The following is a 12,451-nucleotide window of genomic DNA, read 5'->3' on the forward strand; positions in this document are numbered from 1 at the left end:
TGCAGCAATGTAAACAATTATATGTGTCAGTTGAGCTAGTATCTTGCTTTTCTTTACCATAATGGCAGTGAAGTTGTCCGAAACGCGCTGTCCATCATCTATCTATCTCCGCATACACAGAGCCAGACAGACAGAGTCAGAATTGTGTGAAGCTTGACGCTGTTTAAGAACTAGAAAATTGGGAGACCATTTCCTCTAAATACTAGTGACCTTAGTCTAACCTACATGGCACAGGATAGCCTCTTTTTAAAAAAAAGAAACAAATAGGAAGGAAGTTGACATTCCCTCTTTTTTGTCTTGCATAAATAAATCATTCTGTAGAGGATCTATATTGTAGCTATCTTGCCTGCTAGCAGAATTGCACTGACTTTGATGTGGGCTAATTAAGTTCACATTTCCTATGGACAGCTTACAGTGCTTAAACAGGACTGAAGTTTCTGCTTGCCTGAATAAGATGCAGTGAGTTTCTGAAGCTTTGATCTACATGTCCCTTAAGCTTCTCTTGTTGCAAAAAGATGCTGCTTGGAGTATTTCCTTCAAAGCGGCATGGCAAGTTTCCCAAGAGTGTACCTTCCTTTTCCACCCTGTCCCTAGGTATAATAAGATTTTCATTCAGTGTGTGATCTTGCCTTGCAAATAACATCCTGGCATTGTGGGCAACATTGAATAAAACACCCTGCACAGTGTCAGGTAGTCAAGGCTGCTTAGTGTGTCTGCTTCATTACTTCTCAAGTCACGTGTCCCTGAAGATTAGATCAATGCATTACCTAATAGGATGTTTAAAAACATTTTCACGATTTGCTGACACAGGGGAATGATGAGGTAAAGTAATAGATTTTTATACTCTATCTTAGAACACACTACTGCAGTATTGGCAATCATCTTGTTCTCATGTGAAATTGGCTACTGCAGTGGTGCATTGCAGGAAACGGATAAAACCAGCACACTGAAATATATGTGTGTGAGTATGTGTGTGTGTGTGTGTGTGTGTGTGTATATATATATATATACACACACACACACACACACATGGTGTGTATTGCACAAGGTTCTGAAAGGAGAGGGATTTGCAATCTGAAACAATTTTCCATCTTCCTCGAGTTTCCTTTGGAGTACAGGGTTTCAGCTGTTTAGGTATTTTTAAATATATGTTCACACAGTGTCAAGGGTTGTTAAGCCCATGTCATTCCTAGAGGAATGGTTTATTGAACCTTTGAAACAAAGTGTTTGCAGTTCTTAATGCACTGGAGAAATTTTTCCATCATTGAGAGCTAATTGTGAAATTTGAGCCTCTGTTGAAGATGACTGATTGCTCCTCTGAGGTAAATCTGATGCATTTGTGTTGATGAAAACCGGTATTTCAAATTAATCTCCCACTTCTCTGTAGTTTACCCCACTCTGTGCCTGTATCTTAGCAGTTGTAGGTTATATTTAGTGCTAGGAACATAGGCATGAACTGTGTTTTCTCTGTATGTCTTTTGCTTTTATATTTTGGTAACATTTTTAGAAAAGCTTAGTGCTGTAGAACTGAAGTTCAATACAGAATTGGAAAACCCTCTTAACAGAACGTCTCATCTTGGCAAATGTAGCAAATCCTACCTTAGGTCCATCTGTTTTTCAGTATCTTCACCACAAAGCAAAGATGTTTCCAGCTCGTGTTGTCAAAAGGTGCTGGATTCTTCTGGTAGCATATCTTGAAACCATACATGAAAAGAGCCAGCAGCCCCTGTAGGATAATGGTCTTCAGTTGCATGTTAGCTTGTTTGTCTTGTTTTTGTTATTATGCCTAAACTTTTCTAGCTCTTTAATTCACATGTTAGTGGTACTTCATGTATTCTACACTCTTAATTTAAAAAAAAAAATCTGCACCAAGAAAAACTGATTTCCAGTACTGCTGTAAGTTATGCCAACTTGAAGCAGGCTTGCATAATTCTGCTTTTACTATTCATAGGGAGAGGCAGGGAAGGCACACCACTGGAAATCTACTGCACCTGATCCTGACCTGGCTTCTGAGAGATGCCAGATGTTGCTCATGTTTTTCAAGCCATAAAAAACAGAAATTTGCTCTCATTCACTTCCCTCCCATTAGGTGAAAGATGGTATTCTGTGGCAGAACATTGAATTCTGCATTCAGCTTCTGTGGTTTTGCTCAACATGAATAGAATTTCAGATCGGGGCAGTCATAAGTATTGGCAATGTATATTGCGGTGTAGAAATCCTCTTAACAAACTCCCCCTGCCATTATTTCCCTGATATTCTTGTGGTTGTATGGTGGTTTGTTTGTTTTTTACCACATAGTAAATATGTGTGAAGAAGTGGCCTGTTTGCCCTATGTAGAATGCAAAAGGGCATGGCTGACATAAGATGGCATACATCACATTAGAAGATGAACAAGTGAACAAACCCCTAATGTTGTGGGTGACGTTATTAGGTCCAGGAATTGTGTATTCAGCGTAGATATGGGTACAGAGTTGGCATCTTGGTTTGTTGCAGGATTTAATTCCTGTGCTTGTACCCTTGCTATGTGGCCTGTTATTTCTTAGGTTGGGCAGCTGTCTATTGTTTCAAAATACAATTTGTTACCTGAAAGTAGATTGGGAAACCTAAATGCTTTGAAAAGTCTGCTGAGAAAGCCATGATGTATACTGACTTAATGTTTTTATGCCTTGTTTTTGCAGCTGAGATTTTAGGTAGACAAAGGAATTTCTTTCTAAATTCAAGGATTACCTAAGGCTACATGTGTTGCATACTACAGCGTATGCTATCCTATCTGTGGAGGTTTTAAAGTTAAGGCAAGGGTTACATAGAAAAAATGCATATGACTTTACTTCAACTCTCTGAATGAAGGAGAAGTAAACAACTCAGTCTCTCTACAGGAAAAAAATAAATGGACACAAATCTGACATCAGAAATGGCAATATTCAAAAAACAATTCCTGAACACTTCACCCTCCCAGGATGCTCTGTTATTGACCTTAAAGTGACAATTGTGGAGCAAAGGAACTTCAAAAGGCGATTAGAGTGAGAGAGTGAGATAGAATTCATCAATAGATTATTTATTTATTTATTATTAAATTTATTAATCGCCCATCTATCTGGTCACCCAGCCACTCTGAGCGATGTACAGCATATCTAATAAAACAGTTTAAAACAATAAAATTCTACAGTAAAAACGTTTTCTAAAATACCCTAACCCACCCCAAATGCCTGCCTGAACAACCACATTTTTAATGCACGGCGGAAGCTCATTAAAGAGGGGGCATGGAGGAGTTCCCTAGGGAGGGAGTTCCACGGAGTGGGGCCCACCACAGAAAAGGCCCTCTCTCTCGTTCTCACCAGTCTAGCTGTCCTGGCTGATGGGACAGAGAGAAGGCCATCCAAGGCTGATCTTGTGAAGCGGCCTGTCTGGTGTTGTTGGAGGTGCTCCTTAAGATAGGCTGGAGCCATATAGAGTTTTAAAGGTCAAAACCAACACCTTGAATTTGGCCCGGAAAACAACTGGTAACCAGTGCAACTCCTTCAGCACTGGAGTGATGTGATCTCGGCGGCGGCTGCCTTTAATCAGGGAAGCCGCTGCGTTCTGTACCAGCTGCAGCTTCCAAACTGTCTTCAAGGGTAACCCCACATAGAGCACATTACAATAGTCTAAACGAGAGGAGACCAGGGCATGTACTACCGATGGGAGCAGATGGTCGGGAAGGAAGGGGCGCAGCCGCCGTATCAGATGGAGTTGATACAGCGCTGTCTGACTCACAGCTGACACCTGAGCCTCCATGGACAGCTGGGAGTCCAAAATGACCCCCAGGCTGCGGACCTGGTCTTTCAAGGGTAGCCGTACCCCCTTCAACACCAGGTCACCATCCCCCAGCCTCCTCTTGTCTCCCACCAAAAGTACCTCGGTCTTGTCAGGTTTCAGCTTATTCCTCCCCATCCAACCACTCACCGTCTCCAGAATTTGGACAGGGATTCAACAGCCAACCTTGGTGAAGATTTGAACGAGACGTAGAGCTGCGTGTCATCCACATATTGATGACACCGCACCCCAAACCTCCGGATGATAGCCCCTAGCGGCTTCACATAGATGTTAAATAGCATCGGGGAGAGGATGGAACCTTGTGGCACCCCACAAGTGAGTGGCCACGGGTCCGAAACCTCCTCTCCCCGATGCTATTTAACATCTATGTGAAGATACCTGGTACCTGTCGGAGAGGAAGGACTGGAACCACCACAGTATGGTGTCTCCAATGCCCAACCCCTCCAGGCGGTCCAGGACGATACCGTGGTCAACGGTATCAAAAGCCACTGAGAGGTCGAGGAGAACAAGGAAGGAGCATTCATCCCTATCCAGAGTGCTCCTCATATCATCCACCAAGGCGACCAAGGCCGTTTCTGTCCCATGCCCAAGCCTGAAGCCCGACTGAATTGGGTCTAGATAATCAGTTTCTTCCAAGTGTGCCTTCAACTACATCGCCACCACCCGCTCAATCACTTTGCCCAAAAATGGCAGATTTGAGACTGGGCAAAAGTTGTTCAGAACTTTAATTCTATCATCAGAAGCTTCAGTTTAATTCTATCATCAGAAGCTTCAGTTGGGTGAAAGAACTTTTATCACGCTACATTTGTTAATTCACTTGCCTAGTGCCAGGGTGTTTTGTGTTAACAGCAACAACTGCATTGTGAATGACCAATGTTAATAATATGATTGTCACTTTTTGCCTTAAATCTCCTTCAGACCTCACTGTTTACCATTCTTCCCCCTCCCCTTCAACCATATGTATATAAACCTGAAATTCTCCATGCATCTGATGAAGTAGACTATAGTCTGAGAGTTTATTCCAGAATACATTTGTTTGTGTCATTGTTATATTTTGAAAGTAGCTTTTAAATTGATTTTTAAAACACTCTTCAGGCTGCAATCCCAAGCACACTTACTCCAAGGTAAGTCCCACTGAACTCAGTGAGACTTATTTCAAAGTACATATGCATAGGATTACACTGCAGTTCTACCACGTTTTAACATGGGTTAGAAGAACTGTGATGATCTGGTGAAGGCTGTTTCCTTTGACTAACTTTCCTCTTACCCAATCCCCTCTTCCCACACCACTTGAAGCACCCTTGGCTAATCCAGGGAATTCCCACGAGAAATGAAGCAGGGCCTAATGCCCTAATACAGTAATGCAACCAATGCTATCTAGTTGGTGTGTTTTAAATATCCTGAACAGTATTTTGATTATATGCCATCCTCTGGGTAGTTAAGCAGCACTGGTGTTTGTTGACACCTGGGCATGTTCAGGATTCTACATAGAATGTTACAGACTCGCAGCCTTTCCTTTGAATCCTCAGTTTTGTGAGTCGCAATGTTAAATGTCAGAATTAGCAGCTAGCTATATATTTTTAACACTCCTAGCTCATGATCCACAAGCCACCTTGTCATTGCCAGGTCCCTTCTGTCTGACTTCTTCCTACTTTTTTGAGCTTTTTTATCAGTTGTGATTTTTTAAAAAGAATAGTAGTGTTATTCAGATGATATACTTCTGTTGCACATGTGTCTTAACACCCTGTTTGCCCAGAAGCTACCTGTTTTCAGTAGGTCTTTTAATTTAAATGTGTGTTAGGGTTTTAACACAGAAGTGAACTCATTCTTTCTCTAGTAATAAGTAAATGTTAAACTTACAGTCTTTGGTTTCAGGGTAATTTTTTTTATTGATCAGAACAAGTACAGTTTTTAGCGCTGTTCAAGCATTTGGTAACCAATACATGAAGAAGCTTCAGAGAACACCTTGCAGCTAGAGATCGACATGTGTGTCGGCCATACCTCCAGCTGACATGCAGTTGGCATCTGTCTGAGGAGCTCCCTCTTCAGGCCCAGGAAACCTTGATTGATCAGGGTTCCAGCCCCCATGGAGTGGTTCTTACGCACATACATCTGTATGCTTGTTGAGCCTCCTTCAAAGTGCATGTCAGCTGAAGGCATGCACACATGCATCTGCATTTATTGGGCAGGGCTGGCCGGCACATTCTTCGAAGCCTCTTCATGTATTCGGTACCTGTGGGTGCTCAGCAGCTGGAGCAGGCTTCTCACTTCTTCAGACGGCATGCTACCTGCTGTCTTTTGCGTGAGTAGCTTGTATGACTGACAATTCAAGCTGCTTTCTGACATGTAGATGTACAGGCTGGTAAATACTTGCAAGGCATATATAGCCAAATGTCAATTGCCTATCTACTAGGCTGTCAGCCCCTCAATTGCTGTTGGCCAATCTGCTGTGATGCCATGGAATGATGTTGAGCTTTCGAACTTATCAAGCGAACGCTATTGACAATAGGCTTTTTCCCTACTCAGCATGCCCAAGAGATAGTCTCCACTAACATTTTCTTTGGAAAAACACTACTTCATGTCTACATCTACACTTTTCCTGTTCTTATACTTCTTTGCTTACCTAGTTTTGGAGACTGATGAGAGTAACATGAAGGCACTTTCTACTACTAGCCTTTTATGAGTGCCTCTAACGAAGGAATCGTTTTTAGAATAATACAATCAAACTTTTCAGCCCTTTTCTTCTAATTCATGGTATCACGTGCAATTGCATAAGAAGCTAAACTGCCAATTCTTAGAGCTATTGCCATCATAGCAGTGCTCTTCATCAGAGAGTTTGCTCATATTTTAGTCCATGCTACTACAAAACAATCTGTAACATATGCAAGTAGGTAATTGTTGGGGTTTTATCCATGTTTAAAAATAATCCATAAAGTAGATGTGTGTCCTTGGGCTTGTAATTTGATCTGTTTTCATATCTGAATTGGGTTTTTTTTCTTTGGAAACTTGGACTGTATGAAATGCTAGTTGAATTTTGATTTAAAATTGCTTAAATAGTAAATCTCACATTTGACTTTAACATGCAATAACCTTCTAAAATAAGACTGTCCAGCCCAGAGTGTACATTTAAATCAGTACTATTTGACTTCTGTACAAACCCTGGCAAATAGAATGAGAGGTGGGGCACAAAGGCTGTCAGTAGATTAGATATACACCATAAAATAACAGGTTATTAAAAAAGAAACCTGGTGTCAGGATTGATTCTGAGCATATGGAGATAGTTAGCAGTTCAGACTCAGAATGTGAACAGCCAGAACCGGGGGAGGCATCTTCCCAAGCGAGTTCAGATATGGATAGGTGTGCTTCTCAGGATACTAACACACAAATGGCTAGGCCTGAAGCTCCCCCCACCCTTTCCCTCCTCTGTGAGAACCCAGGAGAAGGAGGAGAGTGCGAGGTGTGACCTGATGTACGAAGCAGTTGTATTCCTTTGTAGCCTGAGAGTCTTCAAGGATTTGCATCTGTAATGAACTTGACTGGTAGAGAATTAAAGGTGTGAGTCTGAAGCCTCACTTCTTGTGTGTGTATGCATGAGGAAGGAGGGGGCCAAGGAAATGTGACACCTGGTTCCCAACACTCTAGCATTACACCAAGATATGGAACCTGGGGAAAGGGCTCACAAATGGGAACTGTCTCAGTTCTGTTGGGCTAACTAAATAGGCTGTGACACATTCACCCCAGACTCAGGGTCACAAATACAGGGGACACATTTAGTCTCCACTCCCTGTGATGTCCCCATATCTATCCTGTAGCAGCCATTCACTTATGGAGAAGAAGAAAAAGAACTCTACCTTGGGACAGTGGGGGTAAAAAACACTCTTTTCCTCTGAAAGCACAGACCCAGCTTCCATAGACAAACTGCATGTGTATGTGGGTATAATGTGTTCCTGTACACAACCTCCATTCCTCCCTCTCCACGCATACCTGTTCATTATAATTGACGTTTCACTAGCCTGAAAATAAATAAGAGCACATGTTGCATTGTCCAGCATATGATGAGGGTTTGTGTCCTTTTTTAAAAAATTACCATATTACAATGTGCAGAAAGTGTGTCTTATCTTTCCTTAAACCTTATAATAAGAATTCAGTCTGCAAGAGAGTATTATTCTAACAAGTCGATGCTACTTTTCAGTAGCGAGGCCAGAGTGTTTTTGCCGCAACCAAGAGAATCTTGCAGTAAATAGTACATCCATGCTCCCTTCATGGCCATCCCCCAAAACATTCAAAAGCAAATTCAAAAGATTGAGCTCTTAATCTCTACCTTGCTGTTTGTTTCCTGCTTGTTTTAATTGCAATATTGAAATTAATATGTGGACATAAAAATATTCTCTTCGGTTTCTAGGTCAGCATTGTTGTTTGCCATAGAAATTGTTCCTCTGTATGTGTCCCTGACAGTAAAGGGCATAATATTCTGTATTGGTTTTTAGACTAAGATTTCAGAAATAATGCTGTGTTTATATAGAGAGGTACTTTTGACTTTTTTGTATATCAAAATTCACATTTACTCAGGGTTTGGATTAATTTTAATAACTGGAGGTATCTCAGCTGAATTTGGCATTCCAGTGGAGTATAGAAAGCCCATAGCTTATTAACTGAAGACTACACATATAACATAACCTTGGGCATATTTGTCTAGCTTTCCTAGACAGGACTGGCTTTCATCTTGATACTGTGGGCAGTATTTTTCTTCTATACATTAACACTAGATAGTGGAATATCTCTGTAATATCTTTCAGATTGGCTGTTAACCAAAAAGAGCTGATTGGCCAGCAAAGCAGTCATGTAACGGGTGTTGTGGTACTTTATGATTGTTGTTAACTCTACTGATAGTATCATTTTGTATTTGCCCCTGTATGGGTTTGGAAATGTGTTGTATTGGTGGGAAACATGCAGAGTTGCTGCCTCTACGTCCCTATTGATTAGAAAATTTAGTTCTAGCTCACAGTCTGGCTCATTTTAATATTGGAAGGTATAAATAAATGTCTCTTACCTATGTTAGAATTCACAAACCTAACCAGGGTGGATTAATTTATATGATACAGTATTTGCTGTTTATAAGAACCTTATTCTTATATTTCAGGCAAAGTCGTGCATCTGTCATATGTGTGGTGCCCATCTGAACAGGCTTCATTCTTGCCTGTACTGTGTCTTCTTTGGCTGTTTTACAAAGAAACACATCCACGAGCACGCAAAGGCAAAGCGACACAACTTAGGTAAGTAATCTTCCTAGACTCTTACAATAACGCTGCTTGTTTTCTATTGCCTGAGTTTTACAACGTGGAAAATATTGCATTTAGATCAGATGAACCCAGACAGCTTGTCTCTTTTGGCTATAAAGGAAACTTCATATAATTCATTCAGTTTTTCTAGTAATCTTATAGTCCAAAGTTACCCTATAATCATGGTCATAATTAATTGAGCCTAAGTTACTATATAACCCAAGGATGGGCAAAATAGCACAGTACATAACTGTCTGCTTTCTAGTTGAAGTGGGAAAAAGAGCGGTGTTTGTTCTTTTGGACTTTTACGTTCTCCCTTTTACAATGTTGCAAAGCCCATAAGAAATCATGGAAAATGTTGGTGTACCCGAGGATTACAGTTGGAGAGCTGGTCTCTTCATTTTGACAGCAAATGTCATTTCTTAATTCCACTGGATCCTGAATGGAATTTTGACATTTATTAAATGGCAATTTCCTGCCTGAAGCCAAATGGTCTGTGCTGATTTATCCTGGAAAACTGTCCTTTTTTAAAATGCTCACATCCCTTCTACTCATAAAGAGGTAAACATGTTTTGAATTCACCTAGAGAGGCTCCTAAATAGGCCTGTATTAATGCATGTATGATCTAGATATTTTTAACACTGCTATATTTTGTTTGAGCTAGACATTTGGATATAGAACCTCCTTGTAGGTGTTTTGAGTTCTTAAAAATGGATTTTGACTGTCATGTATTTACTTCGTTAGTTATAAACTTTCCATCTACTGCCTCACCTTCCCAGACTTGTCAGATGCTCAGCCTGGTAGGATTCAGCAAACAGTATGTCATCTTCTCTTATCAATGTCTATGCAAATGTCCTATTCTTTAAAGAATTATTACATATAGTCCCTCCTACTCTTGTTATACATCTTGAGAAGGCTTAACTGGAGCCAAGAAGCTTGAATTGTCTATCTGTAGAGTCAAACATTTTGCCCACACTTTGTGCATGCTTGCATGCACTCTGTATCCAGTTAAACATTCCTTAGAAAGCTTTAAAGCAATGTTCACTTAAAAAAAAAAACTTTTTAAAATCTCAAGCTGCTTGTGCCACAACTCCCTTGCAGAAGATTCTGCAGAGTATTTCAGAGTATGCCCTTAGTTCATGCAGTCTCCATGATGAGCTGCACATGAACTGAGCACACAGCCTACAACAAACTTGATGCTGGGTGGTAGCGGATGAGTGTCTTTCAAGGACACTTGCCCACATTACATCTTCACACAGACAGACTCTATGAGCTTCTGAGACAGTTTATTGTAGTGTATTGATAAAATAAAAAATGGGGTCACTACTTAATAAGCAGCTTCTTAAAAGAATATTGCACATGAATCTAACATCATTTCTATCTTTCGTGCATTTTTATTCTGAGTTACAATTATAATAAGAATGTAAGTTGGACATGCCAACAATCTCTTTGGATTACATAAGTGAAGCATCATTGAAAGCTGCTATTTCAGTGCTTAGGAGGATAGTGTGGAGCAGCACACGGCCAATTCATGCAAACTTTTATATGGTGCAGTTAACACAATTTGGCTCCAGTCTGTGTCCATATTAGGACCTTTCATTCTGGTTCATCCCCACAATGAAAATACAGAGTGGAAGGGTACTGGGCACTGGCTAAGGTGTTCTCAAGATAGTGTTGTTGTGCTCAAATTAACTGGGGCCGTAGCACAATGATCCCCCTTTAGGGGTCTGTTTGAGACTGCTAAAGAGCCACTGCCAATCAACTTGGTATGAGGGAGCTTCATATATTTCAACTGAAGAAAACTTGTAATGACTTAAAAAAATAGCATGAGGTTTGGCACAATGAGACCATAGTGGAAGGGCTAGAATTGTTAAAGGTGTATGTGTTTCTCTTGATCAGCTATGGAGTTTTGTCATTTGCAGGAACTAGGGTAGCTTTATTTTTATTAAATATTCAAAACTATTTAAATCATCAGTGTCATTCACAAGCTAATATACATAATACAAATAACCAATAGCCATCAAGATGGTACATGGTTTTTAGTTCATCTTTTTTAAAGTACTGTGAGGTTTTTGTGGGGTATCACTCTGCTTTTTAAAAAATCTATTCTTAGGGTGGGTCATTTTTTCTAATCTTGGTATACAGTGAAAAGAGGCATTCCCACTTCACTCTCAAACAGGAAAGAATGCTTTTTCTAAGGTGGTGCCTGCTGCAGCATATTTAACATCTAAAAAACAAAGACTACTTCTTCAAAATTCTTGTTTCAGTCATATGAAAATGTGTATAAATTTAAAATGGATTAAAACTCATTTGATGATTTTGTGTTTTCTTTGATCGGACGACAGTGCTAGTTTCCTCACATCAAAACCCAGCATTTTAACCACTACAGCCACAGTTGCCCTCATGATACAACTTTTTTCTTCTTCTTTTTTTAAAGCTGGCATCATTCTAAGATGATACTTGCCATCTACAGTTTTTCTAAATATACTAAAGGAATGTTTTTAAAAATTGTTCCCCGATTCCATTCCGAAGCTCATTCCAACTCAAGCCTGTATCAGATTGCGAGCTTTGTTTTTTTTCTTTTCGCATGATAATCTGCGTATTTTTCCAAATGTATGTGTCTTTGAAATATATGCATTCTTCTCCCATTGGTTAAAGCATATTTGTGTGCATTTTTCAAATGTACACATGCATTTTGGGGGTCTTCAAATCATACTGCAAGCTCGGAAATGTACAGACTTCAGCTACAGATTGCATTTGAGTCTGTGTTCAGTCTAGACAGTGCAAACTGATAAAAAACAAGAAAATTTCTCATACATCCCTAACAAGGACTGTTGCCTTCTTCCCCCCAGACTTGGAGCTCCTGTTGTGGGGGAAGATTGCAGCATTGGGGGGCGGGGCGGGGGACTGTGCTTAGATCTGCAGCCCAGTGGAAGCCCCACCCCCTGCAACTATCATCTAGTGCAGGGGAGGGCAACCTCCAGCCTGCAAGCCTAGTCTGGTCTGTGGAGGCTTGAGCTCCCTCTGTTGGCCCTCCCTAAGCCCAACTCTGGAGGCTATCGGGGCCTTTGTGAGGAGGCAGGGAGAGGAATTGCCGTATCTCTGATCACAGATCGGAAATAACAAGGGGATTGGGGGACCATCATTGTCACTTGCCCTGCGCTCTCTCTCCAGTGGGTTAAGATATTTTGTTTAAGTACTTGATATAAGCTATCTTGGGGATCCTTATTGTGGAAAATTGAAATACAAATCTGTGAGTATAAGTCTTATGGCTTATGCTAAAAGATCCTGTTGCAGAGGATGGAGAAACAAACATTTTAATCTGTGTTTGCCTAAAGTGCCAGATGAAAATATTCTCA

General features: G+C 40.6%; 1 protein-coding gene across 15 annotated transcripts in view; it reads left to right on the plus strand.

Moving 5' to 3' along the window:
• Positions 1–12,451, plus strand: part of USP22 (ubiquitin specific peptidase 22) — a 134,967-nt gene that overhangs the window by 24,821 nt on the left and 97,695 nt on the right. For 8 of the 15 annotated variants that reach the window (XM_084818389.1, XM_084818387.1, XM_084818388.1 and 5 more), the window contains one exon: positions 8,954–9,086. Coding sequence is in view for 12 of the 15 variants with exons in the window: in XM_084818387.1 (XP_084674513.1) it covers positions 8,954–9,086 (133 nt within the window). In the remaining 3 variants the exon portion in view is untranslated. Of the gene's footprint in view, positions 1–8,953; positions 9,087–9,836; positions 9,910–12,451 lie in introns of all 15 variants that reach the window. The other 7 variants (XM_084818391.1, XM_084818376.1, XM_084818377.1 and 4 more) reach the window with 1 other exon arrangement.

The sequence above is a fragment of the Heloderma suspectum genome, chromosome 12, assembly GCF_057233095.1.
Source record: "Heloderma suspectum isolate Gila_16-S chromosome 12, 16-S_ref, whole genome shotgun sequence".
Lineage (NCBI taxonomy): Eukaryota > Metazoa > Chordata > Lepidosauria > Squamata > Helodermatidae > Heloderma > Heloderma suspectum.